At 37.1% G+C, this 23,877-nt stretch overlaps 1 protein-coding gene across 3 annotated transcripts in view; it reads right to left on the bottom strand.

The window, feature by feature from the left end:
* Lace1 (lactation elevated 1) overlaps positions 1 to 23,877 on the bottom strand; it is a 231,154-nt gene that overhangs the window by 21,062 nt on the left and 186,215 nt on the right. For all 3 annotated transcript variants that reach the window (XM_005377845.2, XM_005377846.2, XM_013510900.1), the window contains exons 9-10: positions 22,381 to 22,451; positions 22,024 to 22,124 (exon numbers count right to left, since the gene is read on the bottom strand). In XM_005377845.2, the coding sequence (XP_005377902.1) occupies positions 22,024 to 22,124; positions 22,381 to 22,451 (172 nt within the window). The remainder of the gene's footprint in view (positions 1 to 22,023; positions 22,125 to 22,380; positions 22,452 to 23,877) is intronic.

The raw sequence follows: 23,877 nt of genomic DNA, 5'->3' as shown, positions 1-23,877 counted from the left end.
TTATGTAATACAAGAAGCACTGTTAATTTCCCACCACTTTGTTTGTTACTCTGTATTGTCTGGACTGTTCTTTTGCTATTTTGTAAAAGGTTGTCTGTCTGTCAATGTTTTCCTCCTTTTATTTTTAAAATTAAAAAAAAAAATTGAAAAATGGATATTGGTTTTGAATAGACAATTCACAGAACAAAAATATAAGGGGCTAATAAATAAAGGGAAAACACAGTCAAGTCAACAGGAAGCAAAGAAAGACAAAGTAAGAATATTATCATTTTTTCTGTAGCAATTTTCCAAAGAAAATAAATAATGCTGCTCAATGCCAACAAGCATATAATGGTTGCAGTCATCACTACCAAGAGGGCAAATTTGTTCACTTTTTCAAGAAAACAATTTTGGGCCGGGGATAGAGCTCAGTGACATAAGTGCTTGCCTGGCAAGACCGAGGTCATGAGTTCAATTCTCGGTACCAAAAAATAAATAAATAAATAAATAAACAAATAATAAATAAATAAAATGACAAACAAGAAAACAATTTGTTGGGCTGTATTAAAAGCCCTTTAAAAGTTGTATAAAAATTAATAAAAAATAAAAATGACTTAGTTATTCCACTTATGGAAATTAGGAAGGAGTGATCAGAAATTCCACCAAAGGCTGCACCTTTACAAGGCTATTTATAACTATGTAACCAAAAAGTCACCTTAATGTCTAACAACAATAGAATGAGTCAATAAATTAAGACATGTTGATAGAATAGAAAAATATGCATTGATATAATAGAATAATATGTTGCCAACAAATAATCGTGTTCACAAAAATATTTATGATACGGAAACATGCTTACAATAACAAGCTAAGTGGGAAAAAGCATAATGCAAAATTATAATTAAGATATCTGTTTTGCTCTCTCTCTATATATATGACAAGGATCTTCATTTTAAAAATTTTTCTGTATTTTCCAAAGGAAAGAGAAAATTATGTTCTGAAAAAAGTAAAAGCAGAATGATGTAGAGACACAATGTTGAAGTTCTTTACTAATTCCAAGTATTTTTAATGTGTTTTTATTTCAGCTACTTAATCCCCTGCATCTTCTTTAATAATTATCCAAAGTGAATATGTAAAATATTCAACATGAATGGATTTGTAGTCATGGGTCACATAATAATATTTTGATCACATAGACAATGATGGCCTCATACAGTTATGATGGAGCTGAAAAATCCTATCTAGTATTTTTACTGTACATTTTTTGATGTTTAGATATACAAATACTATTGTGTCACAGCCAGTGTGGCAACATGTTGCTCAGGTTGGTCCCCTAGGAACAGTAAACTCTACTACTAGGTCTGTAGTCTACAGTATAGGTCTGTAGTCTGCTACATCTAGGCTGTGTAAGTCTATTCTACGATATGTGAACAATAACAAAATCACCTAACCAAACACTGCTCAGAACCCATTCCTTTGGTAAGCAGTGTGTGACTATACTAAATAATTTGAGAAACTATGACTCTATTTAAATTTGCCACTGCTGCTCTTGTTTATGTCATTGTACAAAACTACAAGCTCCAGGGGCTGGGGATTTAGCTCAGCGGCAAAAGCGCCTGCCTGGCAAGCGCAAGGTCGTGAGTTCGGTTCCCGGTACCAGAGAAAAAACCAAAAACAAAACAAAACAAAACTACAAGCTCCAGAAGGGACAGTCCTATCTTATTCACCTCTGTACTGATATTCTGACTAGCAATGTCAGTGAACAGTCTTGCATTGTATATAATTAATGAATGAATACACTATCATCAGGACTTCTTCTAAATCAGCTATAACCACTGAGTGCTTAATAAACATGAGGCATTGTGCTAAATCCCATAAGAACTTTGCAAAACATTTCTCCACTCTTTTAACCACACTAACATACAACTAAATTTGTATACATATATATATCTATAACAGTTGCAAATATTTATACCTTTATTTTGTGTTAGCTGAGCTTCCTGTGTAAGTAAACCATAGCATAAGACACTTTCCGAAACCACTGTTAGTACTGCGAATTCATGTATTGTGCCCCATGAATAATGAAAGCATATGATTACTTGTGAGTACTAAATGACACTTCAGTTAGGAGCATCCTTGAGTATGTTATTCTAGTTCAAAATTCAAGTAGCATTATCTAATGCAGATTCTTCTTATGATAATGATGACATTCTCCATTTTTCTACCTGAGCAATTAAAAAGTTTAATAGTCTTTGATATGGCTGGTTACCTGAATAATTTTCTAGACAGGAACAATTAAAATCCACTTATTCGGTGGTTTGTGCATTCTCGACTATTGTCTCAAACTCTTTGTTTCTGCGGAAACCTGATGAAAACTTAAAGAACTTTAAATCTATAATGAGTTTGCAAATAGCGTTTGTTTTCGTTAATTTACTGAGAATGTACAGCTGGATTATATGTAGCACAGTTTCTCTAACAAACTTTCAGGAATAAAGAGCTTGCTTGCTGTCTTTTCTCCTGTATGAGAAATGGCACAGCTGTCCATTTTGGGTTTGGCCCTGGTGCCAGGAGTGGGGATTTTCTCAATGCCACGTCAAGGTGAAACACAGAAATGCCACCGCCAGACTGCCTTCTCCTGCGTGAGCAGTCGATCCACTTTAGCATCTATGAAGGAGCTGTCAGCTTGAGCTTCCTTTCCCTCTGTCTCACTAATGCTTATTCTGCACCATTATTTCAGCTCAAGTAGGACGATTACTGTCTCAAGCTCTGCCTAGATTATCCTATCTTAAGGGTAACTCTTCATCTATACAGACTCTTCTTTATAAATCCTTGTAGTGATATCTTGACAGCTCCTCACTAAATAATTGTACGTGGCATCTTGCTTTGTTTACACAGTCATGACAATACCTCATATTTTAAAGAGAAGAACCTTAGGGGAAAACTGCTTAACTGAATTAGGATGAATGTGTCCTTCTCAAAACAAACTGAAACCACCATACGAGTTGATGTGAAAACAACTTACATATGTCAAATTCCAAATTAAAACAATAATTAGAAAAACAGAATACTGGAATGTATTTGCAGAGTAAATAATTTCCCAAGAATCAGATAACCTTAATTTATATTAAGTCCATATTACTCAGCTTGGAAATATCTCACTTTTCTAGGAAATACGATCAACCTATACGAATTCTACTGCAGAGGGTGTTCTTAGGAGTGCTGAGGAAAAGTTGTACTGTTTGGCTTATGTCGTCTGAATAGCAGTGAAGTATTCTACCTAAATCTACCAGACCTTCCATGAACAGTCTATCCCCTATAATTATTCATACGATACTCTTTGGGGGAGGTGTCATATTTTTATTTTAACAAAGAGCTTTTATAATGACTTAACAAAAAAACAAGGTGAAAACTAGAGGAGGATGTTCCCCTCCCCTCCCCACTTGACGAGCATTGTGTATATAATAGAGATCCCCACATTATGGAGCTATCAAAGGAGATACTGGAACTCACAACTTTCTCCAGGTATAACAACACCACACCAAATCAGATCTACTGAATGCCTACCATGTGACAAGCCGTGTGCCGGATTTATTCCTAGGAATACTTCTAGTTTATTGGAAGGTGGAGGGAGTGGAAAATTCCACTAAGCCACAAAGCCTTTTGACTCCTATAGCACATAGAACCAAAATGGAAAGTGTGGGGCTAGGTTAAAAGCACACTGTTAAAAGAATATGAAGGAGACCATTATCACTAGCATCCTTATTAACAGGCATCAGGGAATGTAAGTATCAGCACAACTTCAAGGCAATACACAAACACAGCAAAAGCACCTCCAGGCTACACTTCGTTAAACAATTGGCTGGCACCTCACTGGGATGTCCAATTATTTTATAGACATTCCAAATTTAGACGGAGATGTGAGTTGCCCCTTTTAGAAAACAGAATTACAACAGTAAATGAGTTGGTGTAACTCAGAGCTCACCACTCAGAAAGATGCTCAAACTCTTCTGCAGTTAGAAAGTCCTGTCCAGGTACTTACGCAACTAACCTTCTAGTTTAACTGTGGTGTCAGGCACAGCCAGAAGGCAGCCTAGAGTCTAACAAACAGGCTTGCTTCTCAGGTTTGTAAGGCTGTGTGACCATGTTCTGGAACCTACTTCTACTGTAAGGTTATTTAGCCTGCCTCGACTCTCCTGCTAGTTCTCACAATAATTGAATGACATTAAAAAAAAAAAAACCATGCCATGTACAATTGTGCATACTTCACTGGTTAGTGGGGGTTTTTTATGGTTGCTGGGGTTGCTTTGTGGCAGTGCCGGGGCTTGAACTCAGGGACCTGCACACGACTGCCAAGTGCTCTATCACTGCGCTGCATCCTCAGACTCACTGGTTAGTTTAGTATCTCTTTAAAGAGTTTCTGGTTGGAAGGGATTTAGTTTAACGTGATCCTCTACTGTTAAACATGTGGAATTAACCCTTCAAATAACAATACAGAACAAACAGCTAGATTTTTAAAAATTGCTACTCTGGATATTAGAAATTCAGTAGATTTTGGGAAAAAATTGGCAAGGGGAAGAAAACCAGCTTAATTGGTGCTAGAATAATTTCAAACTTATTTATTAAAATAATACTATAAGCCAGGCATGGTGGCACATGCCTGTAATCTCAGCACTCAGTAGGTTGAGGCAGGAGAATCGTTGCGAGTTCAAGACCAGCCTGGTCTATAAAGTGAGCTCAAGGCCAGCTTGAACTGCATAGCGAGACCCCGTCTCAAAAAATAAATAAATAAAATTAAATAATGCTATAAAAAACCTTCTTTTTTTCTTACTGAAAAGGGCATTTTCTTAGTCAAAGTACGTGGAAATTTAAACAGTATTATTAATACCTCAGACATAGTGGTATGATACCTACTTGTAGAGACTACAGAAGATAATAAGGGTATGTGGCAAACCTGAATCATATTTTCACATTTCTCTGCATTCCATGTATAAAGTAGAACTTCTAATAAGGATGCATATTACAGTGACATAATTAGTAATAGCATTATTTTATCAAAATGACTGAAATCTGCACTTAAAGGCTGGCACTTGATTATTAATATAATCCAGTTAAACTGAGCATCCGTTCACTAGAGGGCAGTATTTGCTGCATCTCTGCGGGAGGAAGGACAGTTTTGTAAATTTGTCTGGCTTTGAAATATTTCCAAAGAAGGAGGGCTCTTCCAGGGTCCTGGTGCTGTTGTGCTGTGAGTTCAGAGCTGAGAGCCCACAGCTCACTATACTTCTTTTCTTAAATTCTTACTGAGGGCTGCAAAGGATCCTCAGAGACTCTCAAGCCATGCCATGGAGAAAGTGACCCTTGAGGATGTAGCTGTGAACTTCACCTCGGCAGAGTGGGCTTTGCTGAATCCATCCCAAAAGAAGCTCTACAGAGATGTGATATGGGAAACACTTATGAATGTTAATGCTATAGTTAGAACATGGGTTAACCACCAAATTGAAGAGGACAAAATTTGCTCAAGAAATCTAAGATATGATACAGAGAATTATTTGAGATTTGAAGAGAAGCTATATAAATGTAATGAACATAGAAGTAACTGCAGTGTTTCCCAGTCCATTCAGAAGCATACAATGAGAAAGACTGGAGAGGAACCCGATCGATATGGGCAGTTGGGAGAGGCCAACTCTGAACTTAGTGAACAAACTCACACTGGGCAGAAAACATTTGTAGGTAAGAAAAGTATGAAGGCTCCCACAACACCAAAAGATGTTCTATTCCATAAAAATAATCAGAGTTTGGGGAGTCCATATGTATACAAACACTGTGAGAATAGTTTTAATTCTTTATACCTTACCCAGAAGTTTGAAAGAAGACATGCCGAAGAGAAACCCCATGTAAGTAAGAAATGTGTAAATGCATTTGTTTGTTGTTAGTAATTCCTACCCAAAACATAAAAAAATTCATACTGGAGAGATATGTTATATATGTAATCAATGCAGAAAAGGATTTGCTCTTACGACCTCATTTTATAGACATAAAACATCCCACACAGGAGAGAAAATATATGTATATAAGCAATGTGGGGAAGTATTTAACAGGCACAATGCCTGTCGGAATCATGAAAGAACTCACACTCGGGAGAAAACTTATGATTGCAAAATATGTGGGAAAATACTCAGTACAGTCACAGGTTATGAAACACATAACAGAACACACACGGGGGAGAAACCCTATGTGTGTAAGCAGTGTGGGAAATCTTTCAGCCAAAACGGTAACCTTCATGTACATGAAAGAATTCACACTGGGGAGAAACCCCATGTGGGTATGCAGTGCGGGGAAGCATTCAACCAACACTGTGACCTTGTAGAGTGCATGAAAGCATTCACACTGGGCAGAAACTGTATGCATGTAAACAGTGTGGGAAAGCGCTCAGCCCAAATGGTAACCTTGTAGTACATGAAAAAACTCACACTGGGGATAAACCCTATGCATGTAAGCAATGTGGGAAAGTATTCCATCAAAAGTGTTCCCTTCTAATACATGAAAGAATTCACACTGGGGAGAAACCCTATGCATGTAAACAATGTGGGAAAACATTCAGCACACACAGTCACTGTCAGTGTCATGAAAGAACACACAATGAGAAACTCTATGCATGTAAGCAATGTGGGAAAGCATTCAGCATAAGTGATAAACTTGTAGTACATGAACGAATTCACACTGGGAAAAACCCTATGTGTGTAAGCAATATGGGAAAGCATTCAACTGAAAAGGCTACCAGGTAGTACATGAAAGAATTCATACTGGGGAGAAACCCTATGCATGTAAGCAATGTGAGAAAGCATTCAGCATAAATGGTGACCTTCTAATACAAGAAAGAATTCACACTAGGGAGAAACCCTATGCACGTAAGCAATGTGGGAAAGCATTCAAGCAAAACTGTGAGCTTGTAGTACATGAAAGAATTCACACTGGGGAGAAACCCTATGCCTGTAAACAATGTGGGAAAGCATTCAGCACACACAGTCACTGTCAACGTCATGAAAGAACACACACAGAGGAGAAACTCTATGCATGTAAGCAATGTGGGAAAGAATTCAGTGTACATGACAAAGTTGTAGTGCATGAAAGAACTCACACTGGGGAGAAACCCTACATATGTAAGCAATGTTAGAAAGCATTCAACACACTCTCTATCAACGTCATGAAAGAACCCACAATGTGCAGAAAACCTGTGCATGCAATGACTGTGGAAAATCTTTCTACCACCAAAGTGATAGTCACAAACCTGGAAGAATTCATACGGGGATGTAACCACATGCCTTTTTAACAATGGAGGGAAACATTTGACAGCAAAGAAATGCTGTCAAATACAGAAAACAGTGCACATATGAGAAAACTTCTGTGTATATAGGCAGTGTGGAAAAGATTTGCTGCAAAGTTTTCTTTTTAAAAATAGGAAATTGGTCCCAAACTGAGGAGTAACTGCATAAAAGGAATGTGGGGAAAATTTCAGTTGACAGAGATGCTATCCTTCAGAATGATGTCATATTCTGGACAATCCCTATATATGGAATGTGGAAAAGCATTAGGTATATATGGATATTGTGAAATATGTGAAAGAAATGAATGAATTCAAATTCTACATATGTAAGACTATTTTGAAAATACTTTGAAATTTATTCATATAGAAGAGACCAGTAGAAATATTAAAATATTGATGTTAATATAATTTTCAGAAAACATGCTCAAAGATGGATATATCCTAAAGTTTATTCATTTTGTTTTCTAATATATCACATAGAAATATCTGATATATGTATCTATATTCATACTATTAAAAATGACACCTTTGTAAGAAAAAAAGAAGAAATATTTCATAAGAAATGTGAAAAGATGATCCACGTGGTGCCAGAGGAGGTTCTAGACCCTCTGGTGCAGTCTTGTATGTGCACATGAAATGTAAGGTGAATGAATGCAACTATCTCCTTTAGAGATGAGGGTGGTTTAGGCGGCATGGCGAGTGATATTTAGGATATTAAAAAGAAAAGAGAGAAATGGGTGTAGAATAGCTAGGAATTTATTTTAAATTGGAGAATTATAACTTTTGAATATGTGAAAGTCTTATAAATGCACAGGCTATGTTACTTGTGTTTTATTTTTTTGCTGCTGTTGTTTTATTTCCTGTGAGAGTCCAGTGGAGAAAAACTGAAGCCTCCTTAAGCTTAGATACTTGAAAACCTCTTCTTTTTCTTTCTTTTCCTCCCCTTCCCCTCCCCCTCCCCTCCCCCTCCCTCTCCTCCTTCTTCTCTTTTCTCTTCTTCTTCTTCTTCCTGTTCTTCTGCTTTTCAAATCACAGGACTACTTGGTACAAAATTCTAACTCATCGTATAAAGATATTAACAGTAAATCAGAACTTCTCTGGGCTCCTGGATACGGAAAGGGCCCAACTTCAAAGTACAAACAGATTGATAAAATTATTCACTCCATTTTCTTGCTTAAAAGACAACCTTGAATTACAGCCCAAATGACCTCTACCTACCCAACCTCTAAGCACTTCAACCTTTTTCTGGATCAAGCTCGATAATTCAGAGAAAAGTTCACTTGTGAAGCACCTTTTTGACTTTATAGCATGAGTTTTACTGAACCCTTGACATTATTTTCTGAGTTTACTTATAAGGATCTGTACAATCAGATCCTGAGCAGCAGACACGGCACTGGGGAAACCTTGCACTGGCGTCTTTCAGAGGTCTCTTCAGGAAGCCCGTGTGCCAGTAAATCTTCCCTTGCTCTGATTTGCTTCTGGTTTCTAACTTACTGAATATTCTTTTTCCCTCTCTGGCTGACAGGAGGCTGAAAGATTTAATCGTCCAATTTTAAGAACCATGTAGTTTATGACAGGGACTGATATATACTAACTTTTTCTGTCTTTCCACTTAGTTATTCTTTATGTTCTCTTTGCCTTGACATTGTACAAATGCTGTTTACAGAATTCTATTTGTGTACACATGTGTGAATACTTGTATGTGTGCATGCACACATAAAATACTTCTTGGAATCAGATAAGCATGTATCGGATAATACTTATGAAAATTCTTCTGTTTCTTTTTAAATGAATTTTGTTACTTAGTTCCTTTTAGTTAAACAGCAAGCAAAAGAGAACCAGGAAAAATAAGTGTCAGAACTTCAAGTAATAAACAGTAGTTCTTTTAACTTTGTTCGTTAACAAGTATGTACTGAGTATCGATCCACTGCACAGTGCTAATTATATAGAGTGGTATTCTTAGAGAAGGTGGATTTTCAAGAGTAGGAAATAGCTCAGTGTAGGAAATTAGAAATCTATTTCATGAACATGGAATTAAAGAAATTTGGTACAAAGGCAAAAGGCGCTTGAGAAAAACAATATAATATTGGCTTTAGTAAAGCAACAAAGAAAATTTAAAATGTATTGTGCCATCAAGGTGGGGCTTACCTCCCTTGGGAGGCTGAGGTAAGAAGATCATGTGAGTTCAGGAGTTTGAGACCAGCCTGGGCAGCACAGCAACACCACCATGGGGGCGTGGGGCAAACCAAAGAAAAGGAAAAAATTGTACACCGGATCTGGGTGTTGCTCAGTGGTGGACTGTTTGCCTAGTATGCTCAAGGCCCTGGGTTCGATCCCCAGTGCTACCAAAAACAAAGACAAAAGCTGCAAAAGTGCAAGGCCCTGAGTTTGATTTCTTGTAAAAAAAAAAAAAAAAAAAAAAAAGCTGCAACAGCCTGGAAGATAAGAAAATTTAGCAATCTGGATTTATACTAGGACATGACAGAGAGATGATCCAAAACTTCAGGAAAGAAATTGGTATCACAAGGTATGTACAGTGATTTTCGTATTTCTGTATAAATGTGTATAGTAATTTATAATTCCTAAGAGTTTTCACATATGTTAAGGTGGAAAAGTAGAAAATTCAATTAATTACTTCAAGAGCAGTGGCTTATTATGTTGTCTTTCCACAAAGTAGCATCCAAATCCCAAGATGTTACCAATCTAATAAATTGCTTCTATTTTTTTTTTTTTTTCCCCCTCCAGTACCGGGAACCGAACTCACAACCTTGCGCTTGCCAGGCGGGCGCTTTTGCCGCTGAGCTAAATCCCCAGCCCCACTTCTATTTTTAAAAAGTGGGAAATTACTGTTCATACCGGGCCTTTGATTCAACCATACTATCACCTTGGTTGTTCCCTTCCACTGGTCCCTTTATAGCTCACTTTTCAATACCCTCTATATCCTCTTCTCTTCCATTTTCTTAGCTTAGTTCAGATGATTTCTTCAACTTTAGGCTCCGAATGAATGTATTTCTATAAATGACTTCTAGCTCTTTATCTTCAGCCGTAGGCTTCCCATCGTTTGTAAGCTCCTCTGGTGTTTCTGATCTGTCATTTCTCTAGCTGTCCGGACTGAAAATGCCAGAGACCTAGATGGCTTGTCCTCAGCTCTGACCCCCGTCACATTTAGTCCTCAAGATTTCTCTCATATTCATCTCGTTCTATCATACAGACCCGCTCCTAATGACAGTGTAACAGAAAGTGCCTCCCCCCCCGCCAGTATACTTCAGTCTCTTAGTTGCCCAGGTAATGGTTCCTGTTCCAGTTCCAGTTGCTTCTGTGTCTTAGAAACAGTTGGCGATGCATTACTGGTCACTATGATGCATAGCTGGTCACCATGATGCACACTGTACAAACCAATCCCCAACTGACAAGCCATTCTGCCTCTGTACTTCCTGCTTGCTTATCTCATATAAGCCCTAGACCACCAGAGATCAGGGCCTGATATGTTGGGGATGATCCCGATCAGTGCCTATTGACGTAAATAAATCTGCCTCCAAATCCTGGGTGTCACTTCTGTGTTTCCCCTTGCCAAAGCAAAAGGAATGATTAGGAGGCAACATTTAGTCTATTCTGTTGGCCAAAGCATATACCCCAGTGAAGGGGCAGCACCAACCTAGAGGAAAGGGTACCCTTTCTTTCACATATAAGCACAATTCACTCTTAGTTCCCTGGACATCTGGAGGGGCTACTTTATCTAATGCACACAAAAGCTCCATATACACTAGCAGTAGTGCCACTCTTGTACATCTTTGCCATGTTATCCAATAAAGATCTGTTTAAAATGAGGAGCTTTATTATTTATTATTTTTAGCTGAAGGAGGTTCTAATCTGAACTATATTATCAAATGTTTTGTTTCATTTTTTCTTTTAATACTTTAAAGATGCTGCCCTGTTTTCTAGCCTCCATTGCCTCTGATGAAAAGCCAGCTCTTGGCCACAGTACTGTTCCTTCCCCTGGCTGCTTTGATAACTTTCTTTATCACTGGCTTTCAGCAGTTCAACGATGATGTAGCCAAAGTGATTCATTTTGTCTCTGCTAGGTGATTGATGAGCTCTGGAGTCTGTAAATTTAAATCTTTTCAATCATTTCTTCAATAATATTTTTCTTTCCTATTCTTTTATTCTGGCAAATGTTTTCTTTCCAGGAATTCAAAGATGTATGTTAAATCTTTGGATAGTTTCTTACATCATGAGGTTTTGCTCATTTTTTTCAATCTTTTTCTCCAAATTTTCCAGAAAGCATAATTTCTACTGATACATCTTTAATTCACTAACTCCCCAGTCTTCCAAAATCTGGTATTAAACACATACAGTGTTTAAATTTTTAAATTTTTAATTTTTAAAAAATTTCTAGGTCTATTTTTAAATTTTTTAAAAATTTTTAAACTTTTTGGTCTACAATCAAACATTTTTAGTTTTAGACTTTCTGTTTGGTTCTTTTTAAATTTTCAATTTCTTTGCTAAGATTCCCTATATGTTCATTCATTACCACTATAGTTTCCTTTACATCTTTGAGCATGGTTACTAAAGCACTTTGAAACTTTTGTCTCTAATTCCAATATTGGTGTCATCTCACGGTCTGTTGATTACCTTCTCTCTTGAAAAATGTATCATATTTTCCTATGCCTGCATACATCCAGTAATTTTGGATTGTACTCTAGATATTGTGTACATGTTGTAGAGACCTAGAGTCCTTATGTATTGTTCACTGTTTAGCAGATAACTAAGTTGGCTAATCTTAAAGCTCCAAACTCTATCTCCTCTGTGATGGACAACACTGGAATCTCTGCTGAGACTGCTGTTGTTACCTTATTTGTTCACACATATTTCACAGGCCAGTTCAAGATTGGGGCATCGTTTGAGTGAAGAATTTCAGGCTACTCCAGATTTCCAGCTGCTATGATCATTCACTTACTCCCTCTTCTGGTTCCTCAAGCCAGGAATACTGCCAGTTTCTACTGAGTTTTAGCCAACTGTGATCTTCCCTTTGGCAAAAAACTGTAACAATGAGAAATTCACTGGTACCAACTCTTTCTTCCAGATGTTGGCTGTGCTCTACTTTCAACATTTGGTCACCAGTATCTTCTGAATTATTTTTCAGATTTTGTCCAGTTTACATGATCAAGTAAATAGAAGCTAATCTGTCATTAACAAAAACATAGCCCTCCTGAGTCTGTAGTTCTCTGAATATAACCTGTGCTTTCCATTTCTGTGTTTTTAACAAAACATAAAAGCTCAGAGGAAGAAATCACACAAGTTTCCTCTTGACCCTCTTTGCTTAGAAAGAATTTAACAGTTAACTAATTCTCCACCTGCCACTGCATGACAGAATCTCCAACCCTCTAGATTTCAGGACTCAGTTCTTCTTTGGTAATTCAGAATATTCTGAACATACTTATCCTGAAGTACTAATTATATTCTGCCTTATAGTCTACTGATTTGTGTTTTGATCACACTTTGTCTTCTAAATTTTTTTTCTTCTGCTCTCCTGAGCTCTTCTAAATTAATACTGTGTTAAGAATAGAGGCTGATTCTTACTTATCTTGGTACCCTCTATAGCACCATAGAACTATGCTGGCCTTCCATTATGTACTCAGTAAACAATTGTTGAATGGTTATAGAGAAGTGATATATAATATAAAAGGGTAGGATTCTGCTTCTTACCTTGCATACAGTAACTTAAACACCTACCATGTTGGTATGTTTAATCAAATTTCTTTTCTTGAAAGAACATTCCCAAGAGGAAACACTGTTTGCTGATCCACTGGAACATACTGGTGAAAGTTACAGCCTTTTCTAAGTAGACTGCCCCATAAGTCTTGCCAAAACATTACTTTGGGTACCATGTTCCAACTCAGAACCTAAAATGATTCTCTGTGAATCCTAATAAGAAAAATTATTTCTCTGCCTGGATTTTACAGTGGATCTACTTGGAATTGAAATTTTTATTTTCCTTTTTTCTCTACCATGCACTCTGCTCTCATTAAACAGGTATCTTCTGCTCCCCAACTCAAAACAAACAAACAAATAAACAAACCGCATGAAATGCTTGTTCAGATCATGGTTAAAATACCTTTGCTCTACTCATCTAAATTCTACTCCTCTTTCAATGTTAAGATTAATTTATTGAAATCTCATATCTCTTTGAAGACCTCCTAGCCCTTAAGATCCTTACTTTTAACTTGCAATGTCCTCATAATATGTAACCAACTAGTGAGCACAGTTCGTTAGACTAGACAACAGCTGAAAGAAATGAGTTGATCACTGACTGGTTAGGTAAACTACCTGAGGCAGCTCAGTTAAGTCATATCTAAGGTAGGACCAGAATCGATACGGTCTGACTCAGCTGGACCTCTTTGCACTCTACTGTGTTATTTGGTTCATGTTACTTTCTTTGCTAAACTGTGAACTCTTTGAAACAACTGTCTTATAGTTTTTTATATTCTTCATAACATAGGTATGCAGCTATGAACACATTTAATAATGTTCTTTTTTTTTTTTGGTTTTTCTCCGGTACCGGGAACCGAACTCACGACCTTACGCATGCCAGGCAGGCGCTTTTGCCACTGAGTTAAATCCCCAGCCCCTTAATAATGTTCTTGACCACTGAATCAAAGTAATAATCTTGAAAGGGAAACCTTAACATATATTTCTTGATCAACAATAATAGATATAAGGGTTAAATAAAGTTGACCCTAAATTATGTGGAGATCTTGCAATTCCTATGACATTACAGCTCATTCATAGTTTTTTCCACTCAAAATCACTTGCTTGACTCAATATTGTCATTGAGCCATTTTAGAATAACAATATATTCTAACAATTCTCAAACTTTTTCCATGAAATACGTCTCAAAGTAAGAAAACATCCAATGAGATATACCTTACTGAATATTCTAATTGGCAATGTACTAATAATTAATTTTGAGTCAGCTCATCTAATCTGAGTATATCAAATCATGTGCTCTATGGTGGGAAACAAATACTTAAAAATCATAAAAAAATCAAAGAATTTGAAAAAATCCAGTTGGTAGATAGTCAATAGAAAAGTCATTAGTGTTAAAGGTATTTTAAAAAATTAAACAAGTCTCTTTAAAATATTTTATAATTATGTTAATTGGTTGACCTAGATTTTTTTTTCCTCTCAGCATTTTAACAAGTGTTTCATCACATAGGTCTTAGAACTATGATTAGCCATTGTTAGTGGTCTGAAAAAGCAAAATGACATAATGTACTTTAAAATTTAAAACAAATTCTGTTTTGGGGACTAAGGTTGTTGATCAGTGGTAGAGCACTTACCTACCATATATAAGGCCCCTGGGTTCAATCTCTACCACAGCAAAAACCAACAACCAACCAACCAATAAATAAACAAAACAAAAAAGTCTTATTGTTAGATTTTTTAAAATTATTTTTATCGCAGTGCTATGTATCAAACCCAATCGAGGCAAAAGCTGCACCCCCAGCTCAAATTCTGTTTTTAAAAAGTCAGCAACTGTTTTAACTTTTAAAAATTTTAATTCATCATTGTCTCAGCAAGTAGATGACATACTTCCCCCAAGGACTGAAGTAGATTTTAAACATTAGTTTTGTCATATTTGTTCCTCGAGTACAAGTGACTTCAGAAAGAATGAGCACTTCTACGCACTACTAGTTCTGATTCACTAAATAACTGTCGCCCTGAGACAGAACACAGGGAAAGCAGACAGTTCTTGGCATATTTATTCCTCCCTTGCGACCCTCTGGGAATCCTTCAGTATGTTCTCCCCATTACAGGCTGGACATGTTTTTAAACCATCTCAGTTAACAGCATGATATAAATGCACTGACAGTTTTGAGAATTCTCTTTTTCTTTCACATCCAAAATTTCAGAATAATGAATCAGCTAAGAAGTTACTCATATATACAGTATTTTACATTTTAAGTCAAACTATGATAAAGGCAAATTATGGGATTGTATTCCCAAAATCTTTCTCATTCTGAGGACCCGTGTGAAACAGGCTCTAGCCTGTATTTGTGCGGAGGATGTATCCAGGTATATATGGCAAATTTTACACCTAACTAAAGATGTCTTTTATTGTATCTTACACACGTAACTGCATGCCCCAAACTGGCACTGAAAGACAATTGGGGACCAGGGTCTTAGGGAGTATTCAGCACTGCTTGAAAGATTAGATGACTGTCAACGTGCTCTCCAAAATTAAGACCATGACTCTAGTTTAAGGGTTGTTTAGGAATGTGGCCAGGAAAGAAAACAAAAGACTGAAGGTTCATTTGTGACCCTGGATTTACACTCCTCCTTCTAAGACTCTGACCCATCCCCTACCGGGCTCTTCATAATCTCACTGTGATCTACCTGCCACCCCTGCTTTTGTAAGGCTGGCTGGCTGCCTTACTCAGACAGGGTACAGCCAGAGGTCGGCCCAGGTATATGCACAATGCTACAAGAATGGTTTTGCTGCTAGGCAGGCTAAAGGGCCAAGGACATTCCTGAGCTGCCTCAGCTCTGGTGATTAATGCCATTATTCTCCGATACTAATCACCACTGTTGGCATCCAAATGCCATCAACCTTGAGTCTTGGCCAAATAATATAGATAAAAGCTAGTTATCCTTCAGTATTTCCTGACAGTGTATCAAACACCGGGCACAAACCAGTAGTTCCCAACCAGTGGTTTCATCTGGAATAAAACTGATGAAAGCATCAAAAATCAAAGAGAAGAGAAATGCCACTTCCCCAGAAGATACTATGTGATATGGCTGTAAGTCTGCTATATAAACTAATATGATACAATTAAGGTTAATAGGTGCTGTCCAATGAATGTATCTGATGGAACCCCACTCTTCCAGTACTAAGAACCAAAAAAGAGAGACAGCCAGCACACGAGGCGATAGGGAACAATACATACAGCAATGCATATGCATCCACCGATATATTTCCTGCCTAGACTTTTTGCAAACACACCTGGACATCTGTCATTATTTTAAAGACACAAATAACAAACAGCTCTTGCAAATACATACTTATGAACACAGTTATTGGTTGAGGAAACAATTTTCTGCAGGTGTAAAAATTATATTTCTCAATAAGGAAAATTCAGGTAGAACCAGTTTATTCATTAAGCCTTTAGAATTCAGCTTCGGCTTGCTTTCTTTAAAAACGATTCTTTCAGTTTTGGTTCATAAAAGTTTAACACTAAAGCAAGTGGTGATCAAACATTTTGATTTCAGGACCTCTTTATAGTCTTGAAATTATTGAGGAATCCAAAGAACTTTTGTTTGGGTGGGTTATGTCTTCCAATGTTTCCTATATTAGAAATTGAAAATGGTGGAGAATTTAAAGTAATTATTAATTCATTCAAAGTAGCAATGATAAACCATCACATTAAATTGATCAAACTGACATGAATAACAGTTTTGTAAAAAAAAAATTGTGTTTTCTAAAATGATAATAATGTCGTAAGAGTGGGACTATCTCATTTTTTTAAAAACCCGTTAATATCTGATTTAATAGAAAACTCAGATTCTCATATCAGTTTCTACATTCAATCTCCTGCAATTAAGTTGTTTTGGGTAAAGTAAGTAAGAAAATTTAGCCCTACATAGATATGTAATTGGAAAAGAGAAAAGAACTAGAATAGCCCTATCAGATTAATTTTGGATATTCTTTTTTGACGCTAGATGAAAACTCAACAAGAAATTCCTTCCAAAGAGATATATATCAGACAAGTGTGACAAAGATGAATCTCAATGGTAATAAATCATGTTGACAGTATGGATTCTTAAAATGATGTGATATAAATAGCATTTAACCACTGTGATCTACTGTCCAAAGCCCATAATTCCTGCCTAGTCATGAGAGAAAAGTCAGACAAGTTCAAAGTAAAAGACAGTCTACAAAATACCTGCTTGGTACTCCTCAAAACTGTCAAGATCATTAAAAATAAGAGGCCTGAGAAACTGTCACATTGAAGAAGAGCTAAAACAGATATGACACTTACTCTTTCTTATATTTCAAATGGATCTTTTGCCATGTATGATTTTATCTGAGTATGCACTGATTATTGGAAAACATTGGTTCAATAAGTCAGACCTTCCAATCGTTGACACACTTAATTATACAATTATCAAAATACTGCATTTGTTAATTATCACCATCAATCTCATCAGAAAAAAAAAATGTTTAAGAATTGGGAAACTGTCAAATTCATGATGGCAGAAACAAGTTTTCCAGAGTTTTAATTTTTACTTGTTTGCTCAAATTTTATCACTAGTAACAAATATTGTCAGTTGTTTTACTGACAATGACAGTCTTACTTCATTCATTTTCAAGGAAATATCTGTCAAACACTGTGAGAAAATGTCTGCCAACTCTGCAGAACCACAGTTTGTCTGTCATTCAGTCTTTTAAATAAAAAATGGTGTTCTTTAGGAAAAAAATTGGCTAGTTCACCTTGCAACTCAGACAACGGTTCTTCACATTATAGAGGGCTTCCCTCAGGACAACTATCGTATTTGCACATGTGGAGGTGTTCATTCTCCCCACAAGAGCAAGGGAAGAATATTGTAAGGACGTGTCTGCAAGGTTGAAATTAAACAAAATTTACAATTTTTGCTGCTTCTTCAAGAACACAAGTAGAACTGGTTTTTTGTTGGTTTTGCTGCTGTTGGTCTTTACTGAGTACTTAGCAATGAAGACTTTGATGTAGAAGAGGGTTGGTGCCACTGTCTTGATTCAGGCGTAAGTCAGCAGTTTTACCCTGGTTTCTTTTCTGTTTCAACTTTGTAGCATTTTATTAATTATGTATTTTTATTAGTACATGTCTGCAGTATAAAATGATTCCATCTACAATGGGGAGTGGGTATGTACATATTAACACATCTTAATGCTTTTTTGTCTCCTTCTCCCCCTATCCCTCCCTGCTCCCTTCAACTCTTGATCCTCTTCCCGTTTGAAAGCAAATGGATAAAGGACAGATAACAGGGAGTAGGCAGATCTTTCTCAAATGGGAAGGGGAACAAGAGACGGAGAGGGGAGGGAAGGGAGGGAAAATGATTACCCATGGTGTCTGTTGCACCACTACTGTATATGCCGCCCCACTGAGAAGGGGAAAATGTGTGCATAGAGTTTAGACCTCTAGCACCCCTGAAAGGGTCTCAGGTACCTCTAGGCGGCCTATGAACCACACTTTGTGAACCACCAACCTAAGTACCATAACTCTGACCACTCCCCTCTGATTACACTAAGTGGCAGTGTCAAAGTCAGAGTTAGGAGAGGAGACATGGACGCCTCTGTCATGTCCATGGAGATGAACTGGTTGCATTTCCTTTGGCTGCAGCTCTGACATGGAAGGAATGGCAGGGAACAAAGGCCACCAAAGCACACTGTCCTCTACCCTCCATGGTTCTCTGCAGGAGCACCTCCCAACCTTTTCCTTACTGTGGCAGAGAGAGAAAAACACAGCAATATTTTTATGAAAGGGTAAGGCTTGATAGCCCTAGTTAGCTGGTGGTGCAAGCCTTCAGGAGGACACAGGAATGCCAAGGCTATGAGCTGGGTGGTTCTGTCCTATCTCTCAGCACAGAGGGGGCTTCAGGACTGGAGGGTGCCTTTTCTCCAGCCAATTTCATGTTCCATAAAAGTCTCAAAGTTTAGCTCAGATGTAGGAACTCACAAAGGATCTGACTAGACTTCATGGTACAATTCGAATTATATTAATGATTTGGGCAAAACTTGTCTAGAACATTTTTAGACATGATAGAATAATGAACAACACAAGAGCTGTAACCCAGACTACCAAGTTCAAATTTCTCAACTGATCGAATGAGGACAATAATAGTGCCTACTTATTTAAGTATTAAATAAACTAACATAGAAAAAGTGCTTAGAACAATGTGTGGCACTATTAGTTATTATTATGTAGCTTCTATGGGGCCTCCTAACCAAGGCTGCTTCCCTGAGGATGACAGAGCTGAAATGCAAAGAAAGAGAATCTGAACGATACCAAAAGCTAGACATCAGCCTACGGGGCTGCAGATGTGAGAAACTGTGTTTGGACCAGCAAGGGAAGAGATGCACTGGGGTTGTTTTTGGCTTACTCATGGTATATGTCAGGGACTCCTAGTTGAAATCTCCTTTTACCTTACTAAGACACTAACAGTTAAGGTTCTACCTAATGCATTTCAACATTTATAAATATATCATTCTTTCTTTGGAAAGGGCCAAGGCTCAAAAACAGCCATTATAGATTGTCAACCCACTGACCCCTTACCAAAGCTTTTTTCATGATGATGTGAGTAGTAGCTCTTGGCTGGGTCTCAGGTTTCAAGAGCCTCCCACAAAACTAGCCAAGGTGATCCAAAGCTGGATCCAGTCTGGGATGCACCGGACACCTGCTCCTTTACCTTGGTTTTCTCTTTACTTAATACTTTTTGGCAACTATGTAGCCTGGTTCTGAGAGCATTATAACTAATTAAGAGGTTTAGGCTACATCTGAAATTGAATGATTTCAAGGGTCCTCTTCATGCAAGTATTCAATATCTGAAGTGCTACAATTATAAGACTGCAAAGAAATGCAAAATCATGCTAACAAGAAAATAGTCACAAATGAACTGACCACTTAAAAATTCAGCCTCTCCTTAAATATCCCTCTCACAGTGTAATAGTAGGAACCAACCTTCTCCTTTGGGTCAATGTATTCTGTTGATCTCTTGAAGCTCATTTGATACAGTAAATGTCTCACAACTGTAATGCAGATAAAGGGAAAATCTATCCATGAAAAGTCACCGGCAAACAAGGATCTGCCCAACTTGAAGAAGAAAAAAATCAACAGCATCACAAAAACTCCAAAGGAAAACAACTGGAATATCATGAGGTAAAAGAGGATATCAAGAAAATGGATGAAATCCTTAGATGTTTTACAAAAATGATTTCCTATGTGACTGAATAACCAAATCATGAATTGAAGGATATAACAGTTTATCATCTAAGAGTTTTCACAAGAAAGTCATGCCAAAAATAGAAATTTGTTCATTGTATATTCTGAGTCTAGTTCATATTTATTATAATTCATATTTTTGTCAAAGGATATAAAAGTGATTCATTTTTATAAGTATTTTCATTTTAAAGATGAAATTCCTGTCATCCCGAAATAAACTATGAAGATTTGGGTCTCTAAATGGCCTTTTTCTGTCCCTTTTTCAAGTCCCTTGAAATGATGAGCATATGGAAAAATACAGATGAGTGCTCAGCACCTGCTCCATGACCACACTCCTGCCTCTCCCCGCAAGAGCAAGGGTCCTGCCCTTCCTCATCCTCAGCGGCGCCCTTCTGCAGGAAGAGTTTCATCTTTTATGTACACAAGATTCTTCTCTGGCAAAGCCAACAAAACCTAAGCTAAACTCTAACAGAATTCATCTGGAGATATTAGATTATTATGACTTTAATGTGCTTGACCCATTAGAAATCTGGAGGCTCCATATCTACCAGAATAGGATCACTAAGATCGCTGGCATTACCCCGACAGAGGACCCTAACAGAGCCTGAACCTTATGGGTTCTGAAGTGTTAAAGGACTGCTCAATGGACTCACCTCTCTAGTTTAAAAATGACTGATTTACTCTGGCCAGAAATAATAAGTAATTGGGTTTTAAGAAAAGTACTCACAAAATGGTATAAATAAAAACTTTCCCTTCCCCTTTACTCCAAACTCTGTTTAGTTACTTAAAAGTCAAGGCAAATCAGAGTTGGGATGATTATATATGTCAAGGAAGGAATTATGCACAAAGTTATATCTAATTTGGATTTCTCTCCATAATTACAATCAAGCCAGGAGTGGCAGCACAGGCCTATAATTTCAGCATGCCTATAATCCATCCCATGACTATAATCCTCTGGAGGCTGAGGCAAGAGGATCAGCATGAGTTTGGAGCTAGCCTGGGCTATATAGTGACTTCAAAGCCAGCCTAGATTCTATAAAGAGACCTCTCAAAACTATATATATATAAAATCCCTAAAATGTACCAATAAACTTAATTAATTCAAAAAATTTACAATCAGTAAATATACTAAATATTTCCTGAGTACTGAGATTGCAGAACTTTGAAAGACAAAATTCTTATGTCTATAATGAATCTGCAGCCCAGTCTTTATGTGCACATATTTATCTGTGGAACAGGTTATTTATGATCTAGTCTAGATGTTAGAGTTTTTGAAATTCCCTTTCTTTGACCCTGGCCCCATCAGGTGAGATCTTCGGGCACAGTGGATGGACAGTGAGTCTCAAGAATGGGAAATCTTTATGTTGTGTATCCTTGGACAATGGTAACGTTACTGTAACTTCCCTGTCCCCACATACTAACCTCATCTCTAATATTTTAAAAATCCCTTATGTTTGACTTTTATAAACTAGCACTAGAAATGACTTTATTTTTGCTTCCAGCAACAGTTGACAATTCTCTCTGCATTTCTAATTTTGCTTCAGAGCCCCTCCAAGAGCACATTTTGTGCCAATATCTATAAAAAGCACATGGCAAATATAGATGAGTATTTCCCTTAATGAGACTTTTAAATCAGTTCTGACTCTGAATAGTATTTTAAAATCTGAAACAGGCACAGAAGGAAACATGAAGTATTTTAACATCTGAAAAGGCCAATGAGTCCGGACGTGCCTGGGTACTTACTCTCTCACACAGCTCTTCAAATGTGCAGTCGGCAATGGTTCCACAGGCTTTATTCAGCCGCAGCTCTCTGCCTTGCACTTTTAGAATCCTTGGTCTAGTTACTATGGGAACATGAACAAAGACTCAATCTTGTCTGGATAATTACTATAAAATTCATCTCTTACAGATAGGAAATGCATAGCTTGATGAATAATAGCACATGATTCAACACATAAATTAGACAAAATGCTGATACAATGACTGCCACTTGAGCGTGGCATCAACCCATATACAGCAATGGAACTTATTAATTGGTCAGTGGAGATTGGGCATTGTGTTCTAAATGTATTCTCTTTCAAGAGAAATTAACTTACGTACAATCATTTTGTTTCTGAGCCAGCTCATCAAACAACTTATCCATGACAGCCTCCACATCAGCTTCACTTGTGCTACAGTGAAAAGAATAATAGAATATGAAATTAATAACACTTGAAGCCAACATCAAACAGCTGCCTGAGCCTGCTTAGCTTTTTGCCCATAAAAAAAAGAGAACAGGATGTTATGTTCTAAATACAAACATTAGATTTAGAACACACTTAAAAGCGGAGAATATTAACTCTCAGGTAGATGATTCTGCCTTATTTGCATACACTGAAAGACTTCTGCGCTTCTCACTGTTTCCAGTAATGAGATGATACAGGCAGAGTAAATCCATTAATACTATGTGTACACAATGAGAAGAAAGCTTCTGGCTCTCTCTTGCATGCAAAACAAGAGCAAATAGACAAGGCAGTCAAGCATCCAGCAAAGTATCCTTTGAAATCTCTACTGAGAGAGTACATGTGAAATTTAAATACTGAAGCTGTTTTATAAAAAAAAGAAAGAAAAATCAAGTCAAGCTGCTGACTGAGAGGATCAAGTATCTAGAATTAAATTATGAGCTTCAAAATACCAACTTGATCTGCACATCAATAACTTTATCAGACTTTTAGTATAAGGACAATTATAAACTATACAATTTTTCTCAAAGTGTCCTTGGAAATTCCAGAAAACTCTCTTTTTGTAGCACCCATCAACATAGCTACTACGAAGTAGGTCTCATCACACCATCTTTTGTATTCTAATTAGAAATCACCATATGGTTTAGGGAACACATATATAGAAATGTGATAATGCTATGGCCTTTTTTCCTCTCACTTTTTAAAGAGAGGTTGATAAATTAACAGTCAAAATAAAATAACTGGTAGAAGAAACACTTCAAAAAAAGCTTTAAGTGAAAATGTAAGTTTACTCCAATTCTACATAAAAACTTATACAGAATGACCTGCCAATATGTTCAGTTTTGACATACAATTCACTCTTAACTAGTTGTGGAAGAACTGAACTAAACTCTAAAACATCTACTTTAATAAAGTCTTACTACAAATTAACACAACAGATTTTTTTGTGTAGATTAAGTTTAAACTAAATAAAACCATTCTCCTTTGAGAGAATTATCAGGTGTCAGGCATTTAACACACAAGCAACTAATTCTCCAACTGTACTACACCAAATGCCTTAAAAATTCAACAAAGCACATGCATGGTCATTGTGAAGGGTTTTGAGTGGTCACATTCTAAGTAACAACCACTCCATCTCCAGGGATCTTAAGAAGAGCGTTTGCACTGGTTCACTTTGTAAGAGAAATACTATTGTCTTTAATGAAGCCTTGAAAGACATTTGAATAAAGCCATATTAAAAAACTGAATGACACTAAAGAGTGATAACAGAGACCAAAACCAAACTTAGGGGGCTGGGGATTTAGCTCAGCGGCAAAGCGCCTGCCTGGCAAGCGCAAGGTCGTGAGTTCGGTTCCCGGTACCGGAGAAAAACCAA

Source organism: Chinchilla lanigera, unplaced genomic scaffold (assembly GCF_000276665.1).
Source record: "Chinchilla lanigera isolate Chin_1 unplaced genomic scaffold, ChiLan1.0 scaffold00010, whole genome shotgun sequence".
Classification (NCBI taxonomy): Eukaryota; Metazoa; Chordata; class Mammalia; order Rodentia; family Chinchillidae; genus Chinchilla; species Chinchilla lanigera.
The sequence above is the reverse complement of the archived record's forward strand: the minus strand, read 5'-3'. Positions and strand labels throughout refer to the sequence as shown.